Raw genomic sequence first — 8,283 nt, 5'->3', positions numbered from 1 at the left:
ATACAGTATGACGCAGGTTCAATCCTCATTCGCGGAAAGAATTTACAACTTTTGTAGTAGTGAGATGATGATTGCTCCTGTCACATATTTGAGGATTCGGTGAAGGTAATTTTTCGACATCTGACTCTTTCGAAATAAATCTAATAAATTTTTAAGGGAAACAAAGTGTCAGGTGTCCTTGCCTAGATACACCTTTGAACTAATAAATCTCAACTTATTCCACATATCTACAACATACTATATTACACGTATGATCCTACTAAAACATAACATGAAAATTTGGATTCTATTCATGTTATTTTAGTATCTACATATAATAAATGAAGTTTATATTTCTCATTTTAAAATAATAAAAATAACATTCACAAAACAAAGTATACATCGTACATGTATATAACTATAAGTAGTGTGCCCAACACACATTAAAAGGATGAAGTGTTCTAGACCCAATGCATGCATGGGTGCACCCACACGTGTACTAATCACCCAACTCTTGTCTTCATCAGAGGCGGAGCTTAATTAGGGTAGGAGGGGGCCCTCGCCCCCCCCAAAAGTTTCGGTAAGTAATGGTATTTTGTAGCCTTTTAAGTTACGGACGTTTAACTTTTGAATCAACTAAATCGGAGTTCGTATGAAGAAGATACGACCAAAATAGTGAAGGTGCAAATTTTATTTTCATCAACAATCTACTTCATTCTTTCATATCTCTTGGGCATTTTTACTTGAAATCAAGTTTAAAACTAAAGGGTTTAAGAAGTTAACTTAGATGATGTACAATTAGGATCGATATTGTCACCTAAAATGTGTATGAAATATGCAATTTTGTTCACGAGAGTTAACGTTTTTCCTTACTAAAAAACATATCACATTAGATAAAATTTGGCCCCTCCAACCACAATGTTCAAGCTCCGCCACTGGTCTTCATCATATCTTTTGCCTTATCCACTACGAATTCCATTTCTTTTTGCAATTCAAGGTACTAAAAAGCCAATATTTCAATCTCTAGGGGCGTAAACGAAACTTTTTCAGCTATAAGAATACCGCTTCCTTTGCAAGTTTGAAGCATCCAAAACAGATCCCTAACCCCTAACATCAAGCAATGGCTAATAAAATTACGTTAATGCCCTTTCACACACTTGGAGTATTTGTGGGTGTGTTGATGCTAATGCATTTGCAGGGTTCAGAAGCACAGAAACAGCCATTGGTGAATGGGCTATCTTGGAATTTTTATGAAAATAGCTGTCCTAAATTGGAATCAATTATTAGAAAACAAATGGAGAAAGTGATCAAGAAGGATATTAGTCTTGCTGCTTCTCTTTTAAGAGTTCATTTTCATGATTGTTTTGTTCAGGTATGGACATATTATATTAATACAATGTTCAGTATATATTTAACCTTCATTTTGAATGTTTAATTAAATTAATACGATCCTTAATTAATTCAAACAAGCTTTTGGTTTAGTAGTAGACTAGTATCGTCTAAGTTTTAGTATTAGTGTCAGAATTCAGAGGTCTTTTTAAAAGTAGTCGTGTATCTTTTTAAAATTCTCCCGTTCACACATATGTATTGGGAGATGATTCTTACACATCACTTTTTAATCCATGTACACGTTTATCACATATAATCACAGTTATGTCCTTAGAAAGTTGAACTTATATTATTATTATATGTATAGTTAAGATTAAAATAAGTAATTATGTGTAAATGGATTAAAAAGTGGTGTGTAAGGATCATCTTTCATATATAATATAATGGTGCTATATATATATTATATATATATCTATATTATAAAAGTAATAATTAAAATATAAAAATAAAATACTCGTTTAGCTCACGAGTTTATTGGAGCTTGATCTAAAAAGCTCGTGCTAAAATGGAGACGGAGAGTGAGGCTAGTTTTTCGATAGGGAAAGAGACAGGGGAGTTGGCTGACTGCTAATCTCAACCACACCGTAAATGGATGCCCTGCCCGATCCATTTCAAATCCAGTCGGAGGTCTTCGAGCCTTGTTACGTACTAAAGTTCTAAAGCAAAGCGACCCCAATCCCTCCCTAGCTAAGGTCAAAGGTCTCCATGCCGGCTACCTTCTTACTGACAGCACAACTACGTGCTTGCACTCAATTAGCTGTAGCGCTGGCACGTCACTCGGCTCCTCGGCTAACTTCGGCTGCAAAGACTTTCTCCTTAGGCGCATGTCTCAGCAACACAAAACGAGGATTAAGCTCAACGATCATATTGAGCTCTGAGCGAGTTGAGTTCGAATATCTCACGCGTATCTTAGCTCATTGCACCGTTGATCATGTTTGAGGTGATCGGAATTTAAGCTTGAGAGAAGGTTTTCTAGATGCAAATTCAAGTTCACATTAAATTTATGGGTTATTGTCTACATTTAATGATAGATGAACGTTTCAGCCCGATGTTCTTTTTTTTTTTTTTTAAAGGCCAACAAATTTTATAAAAAACAACCATGACAACATCATACTTTGATGTAGTTAATTAGGCAAATGATGATAAACAATAACATGATAACAAAATAAATAAGTTTTAAGTTTAAATCTTACTGACATCATATTTTGATATAGTTAATTAGGCAAATGATGATAAACAATAACATGATAACTTAATAGAGTGCGTATATTTGAGTAAAAAATATTTTACTCTCTCAATAGCCTCAACTAAAAAAAAGTTATCCGTTTACCCCGGTATATATTATTTAGATCATCAATCATATATCACTTAATTTTATCGGTTATTATCAACATCATCAATTACATTTATGGTGATTTCAATGCATAGTCTAGACTTATATACGACTTTAATGAGTTTGACAGAAAACTAGTGGATGCCATATTTAATACGTGACTAACATTAGTAACAATTTATAACTTTAAATTACTTTGATATATTTTAAAGGCTGTAACTTTCATCTATGATATTTAACCATCCACTATATATATCATGTACACATATAGTAAAACGTATTTATTATGTGACTAATAGTCTAATAGTAATAAACAATATATAGTGTAAAATTAGGTTGATACTTATAATTAGTAATAACTTTGGTTTATCGGATGATTTAACCATTCAACATCTCATGAGCATATATAGTATACTGGTTGCAGAATATATAAAATTTTTAATAAACTTCAAACAGTAATGAAATAAATAAAGAGGTATGATGAGTCATACAAGCTTATAAAATTCAAAGCAAACGCATTTCCTTTTTATCTTTTCTTTTCCAAAAACAATAACTGACAGGAGAATATATACTATACGCGTCTGTTTTTTTAAAAGTGGTCTAATTAAATTGCTTAATTATCTGCCTTTATTCTAGAACGTTATTCTCTCTTTAGCTAAAGTTTGCATTTTTGTAAAGCCAAAGTCAATGTTTTAGTTTGAATGCTTTCATACCTTGATTCTTCACTAGATGGCTAGAATTTAGGCGTCATTTACATTTCTTTTTATCAATGTGGGTACCCGACCAGCTTTGTGAACCGATTGATATTTGGGCACCCACCCGTTTTGCGGGTTGCCCAGAGTCATCTGGGACTCTGGGAGAGTCGTTTGCACTTTTTTCTTGAATCTTGATTATATATTTTTATTAAACAGGGTTGTGATGGTTCGGTCTTATTGGATGGATCAGCAAGCGGACCGGTTGATAGTGAGAAAACGGCACCACCAAATCTAAGTTTGAGGGGTTTCGACGTCATTGAGGATCTTCGTAGTAGGGTTCACAAACAATGTGGTGCGGGTAGTGTCTCTTGTTCCGATATCACTTCCATAGTTGCCCGCGACTCTATTGTCTTGGTAAATCATATCCTTGCATACATACATTTAATTCTTTCTAATAAGAAATTTTGGTAGCTAACTTTTTTTTGTATATAATAGACCGGTGGTCCAGATTATAGCGTTCCTCTAGGCAGAAGAGACGGACTCTCTTTTGCCACAAGAAACGCTACACTTGCCAATCTTCCGTCACCATTTGTCCCAACGGGCACACTATTAACCAACCTTGCTGTCAAGAATTTTAATGCAACCGAAGCTGTAGCCCTATCTGGGGCCCACACTATCGGTGTGGCCCATTGCACGTCTTTTACAACGCGACTTTACCCCACACAAGATACAACTTTAGACCAAACCTTTGCTAAAAACCTCAAAGGCGTGTGTCCGACCGCTAATACCACCGCAACTACCACCTTGGACATTCGGTCTCCAAACGTTTTTGATAATAAGTACTTTGTGGATCTAATGAACAAACAAGGACTTTTAACGTCGGATCAAGATTTGTACACAGATAAAAGGACCCGGGACATTGTCAAGAGCTTTGCTGTTAATCAAACGTTGTTTTTTGAGAAGTTTGTAGATGTTATGGTGAAGATGGGACAAATGGATGTCTTGACCGGCACACAAGGTGAAGTTCGTAACAAATGCAACTTACGAAACTCAAACGACTTGCTTATATCCACTGTTGTCAATGATGACAACATGGACAATGTTGAGAGCCTTTAAGGATTTCATAAACGCTTTCTGGTTTTAAAGTAGCTATGTTGTTATTTATCGTTCAATCAATGTTTATTATTCCATATGATCGTATATGTATTTTGCGATGTGTTCTGTGTAATCGAGATGTGTTTGAAAACAACTCGACGTCATAACTAGCTATCGAACGAAAAAACTTGCATCTTTCAACGTCAATCCCTACTGTTATATATTTTGATATTTTTGTGTTTGTTTTTATCTGATTTTCAACCCTCTTGCCGCATTGTCCACCCAAACTCCCTTATCGCTTACTAGCTAACCTTGCATTTCTATGGTCGATTCAATCAAATACCAACCACAAAACCACCAAACATTTCATCTCTTGAATCCGATCTTGACCACACAATGATATCTACCTAACATCAAGTACACACTATGGGAAACCAAATTGTGCAGCCAAGAACACACAAAACAAGTATCAATGCCTTTAAGTTAGCGTATATACACAAAACAAGTTCCTAACGTTTCATACTACGAATTCGTGATCCAATTGTAGCAACTATACGATTTCAATGCTCAAATTATGTATGAATCTAACAATAACAACTGCAATAATTGAATCACTGTAATCGAATTGTCTCATCAAAAAACATATAATTACAATTCTCCAGAAAAGATTACTTATATATTCATATATGTTGAGGAAATGTAAATTAATATTTATTATACCAAATAATCATGAGATAAAAATTGAGTCAATCATACAGCAAGTGAAATATCACCAATCTCAAGTTGAGCAGCAATTTCTTCCAACTGTTTCTTCACACTCATATCGATCAATTTCGATCCACCATTACCGTACCTGATTGTAAATCCAGCAACTAACGATTCATCAATCACCGTCTTCACTCTTACAAATTTCGCTCCTGTTAATTTCTGCACTTGTTTCGCAATTTGAGATAAATGTTGTTCTTCAAGTTTCACAACAGATGATACAATAGCTAATTCAGTATTCGTTAACTTATTATACACAACTTCAAATTCCTTCACGATCTCCCTAATCAGATCTATCCGTTTACTTTCAATTAATATGTTGAGGAAATTGCAGACGTGTTTTTGAAGTTTACCTGATGACGTAATATCATCGATTAACGCACGTTTAGCTTCGAGTGTTACGATAGGGCTAGCGAAGTAATCGAAGTAAGCTTTCTCGGAGAATAGTTTATCAATTACATCTAGATCCTTAACGGTAGCGTCTAGGGTTCCGTTACCGACCGCTACTTCAGCTAGTGCAGAGGCGTAGCTTCCGGCGGCGGAATCTGTCATCCTAGCGCCGGAAGCACCGCCACCGGTGTTTCCGCTGCGAGACTTTCGGTTGAGTTTAATTGATAGCTTCTGGAGACGTAAGCCGCCGATAAACGATGATTTTATAGGCGTGGCAGAGGCTGGACGGAATGTTGATGGAGTACGGGATTGGAATGTGATTGGAGCCTGTTGAAGGGCGGCGGCGGTAGCGGTGGCGGCGGTTGCTGCCATTGGATTCCGGTGATGAATGATTGTATGTGTGAGTGAGGGTTTACGGATGAAATGAAACAAGTGATTGTTTTGTAAGGAGATGTTTTGAATGGAAATGGACGGTTGATTTGGGATGTGGACTGATCTGACGGTTGAAATGAGTTAAAAGAATCATGTGAACAAGAAGAGGATGGGGTCTTATCTGCAGGAGATAACAAGGGGTACACGTGGCGGGTTTGTATTAGTCGCAGAAATATTTGTCATTGTGAAAAGTAGGGGAATGCATCCCCTCGTTTTCTAGTTTCGAATTCTCAAGGAACGTTAAACTCATAAATATAAGTATTTTGCTAACGACAATTCTAAGAGTTGTTGTTAACACGAATAAAATTCTCGTACAATTCATTAACTTTTATTCTGAAAATGATATGTAACCGTCATGTACAATACTTTACTGCATACTAACGACAACCCTAAAGGCTGTCGTTAGCAAAATTCTAAATATAAAAGTTACGAGTATAAAAAAAAAGATTTATAAAATAAAATGACATGTCCTGTTAATTAATTCATTTATCAAACCAAAATTTTTATAATTCTCTCGATCGAGTTAAAGTTTCAAATATTTACTTATTACTACTTTACGTACATTTGACATCGAAACCTAAATAAGACTTTACGGTCCTAGATGTCATTAATCGTTAGTCGGCATTTTGATTGAATACCCTCTTTGATTACGTATCTATTTCATATAATTCAAAAACAACCCCTGCCCATTTTTTTTTCATTTTTCAGCCACTGGCTTTTTTACCGGTGGCCGGAGTTTACGATTCAATTTCCTTTCCCTTCTCTTTACTCTTTCTTTGCTTTGGTGAAGAGTTTTGTGACATGCCATATTTTCTAGCCACCACCATCGTTCTCAGAAGTCAAATACGGTGGTAGCATTTGTATTCTGAGGTCGTGGTTCATTCCGGTGATAGGTGGCTATTCCTAGCTCTTTTTGTTAATCACTTCTCCTCTCTGATCTCTGTTTCAGTTTTCCGACGTGGTCACCAAAAATCGTCCACCTTCATTGTCGCCACCCTTAGTCTTCTCTGTGTCCATTTTCAAGGCGAGGATGATGTTATGGTGTGTTTGTTGTCGTGTGTGATGTGTTTCTGTAGGGTGGTTTTGCTTGGCTTCGTTAACAAAGTTTTTAATTTAGTCGATGTGGTTTACAAGTTGTAGTTGTTTATAAGGAATTATATTGTTGAATCCCTAACAAAAGGTTTAAAGTAGAGAGATACAAAGCCACAAGGATGTCGTTGTTTAATAGCTTTGAAAGTGCAAGGTTCAACTTTTGAAGCATTAGGTACTAGTAAGCTTTGAAATAAAGTACATGTGGATATATCACTGCCACAAGGATGTCGTTGTTTGATAGCTTTGCAAGTGTAAGGTTGTTGGTAGCTTTGGTGACTTCGTTCCACATCTCGTTTTTAACGCATTAACCTTCCATTTTGGGTTTCACGTGTCCACCTTGTGCCGGATTACGCATCTCCATAGTTGTTTTGCAGCCGTTTAGATTTAGGTACCTTGTGTCGCTGCCCTTTTTGAATTTGGACGCCGCTTTCCGGTTCTAGATGTTCTTGATGTCGTGTTCCTCACTTCACTTCTCTTGTGGATTACTTTGGTGGGTTGCTTTCGTTAACGTCAGCTTCAATGGTTATATCTTAAGTTTAACCCCGGTTCGGTAAAGTTTTCTGCTTGTGTTAGAATTGTTATTGTGTCTGTGGTCTTAAGTAGGTGGAACTTGTTACGATTTGGGTAATTTCCCATTATAGGTTTAACTTACGGTTTGCGGTGGTAGACGTCGGTGGTTTTTCCCTGGTGTGGTTGGATTCACGGTTTTCCACGTTGTTTGGTCGGCAGTTTGATGATGTTTGGTGGTTCGGATCTGTCAGTTGGATGGTTGTTTCGGTTAACGTAAGTTACTTCTCTCGTTTGTTCTTATAGTTTCATGAGATTGTCACAGGTTACCATCATCAAATGCAAGTAAGCGTTTTACTTTCAGATGAAAGTCGGTGTTTATGATCGAGGAGGTTAGTTAATTTGTGTATATATCACATGTTGTGTTTGTCTATAGGGATGGCAATGGCCACCCGATCCGATGGATATCCACCCGATCCACCCACTTCGTGATGGATATGGATGAACCTAAATGGATATGGATGAACCTTAACGAATATGGATATGAATATGGATGAAAAGTTTCATCTATGGATATATCCATTACCACCCGAAATACATATACAA

The 8,283-nt window shown here is 36.4% G+C and overlaps 2 protein-coding genes across 2 annotated transcripts; one reads left to right on the top strand and one right to left on the bottom strand.

Annotated features, from left to right (window-relative positions):
• The first annotated feature begins 1,080 nt into the window (after positions 1 to 1,080).
• LOC139847325 (peroxidase 12-like) lies at positions 1,081 to 4,699 on the top strand. Its single transcript, XM_071836996.1, has 3 exons — positions 1,081 to 1,351; positions 3,613 to 3,810; positions 3,892 to 4,699. Exons 1-3 carry the CDS (start codon positions 1,100 to 1,102, stop codon positions 4,510 to 4,512), a joined length of 1,071 nt encoding a protein of 356 aa, XP_071693097.1. The 5' UTR covers positions 1,081 to 1,099; the 3' UTR covers positions 4,513 to 4,699.
• Positions 4,700 to 5,089: 390 nt separating this feature from the next.
• On the bottom strand, positions 5,090 to 6,092 carry LOC139846573 (ATP synthase delta chain, chloroplastic). The gene has a single exon (XM_071836050.1). The coding sequence runs from the start codon at positions 6,016 to 6,018 to the stop codon at positions 5,242 to 5,244; it is 777 nt and encodes a 258-aa protein (XP_071692151.1). The 5' UTR covers positions 6,019 to 6,092; the 3' UTR covers positions 5,090 to 5,241.
• Positions 6,093 to 8,283: the final 2,191 nt, after the last annotated feature.

This window comes from Rutidosis leptorrhynchoides, chromosome 5 (genome assembly GCF_046630445.1).
Source record: "Rutidosis leptorrhynchoides isolate AG116_Rl617_1_P2 chromosome 5, CSIRO_AGI_Rlap_v1, whole genome shotgun sequence".
Lineage (NCBI taxonomy): Eukaryota > Viridiplantae > Streptophyta > Magnoliopsida > Asterales > Asteraceae > Rutidosis > Rutidosis leptorrhynchoides.
Note: the sequence above shows the minus strand (reverse complement) of the source record. Positions and strands in the feature narration are given on the sequence as shown.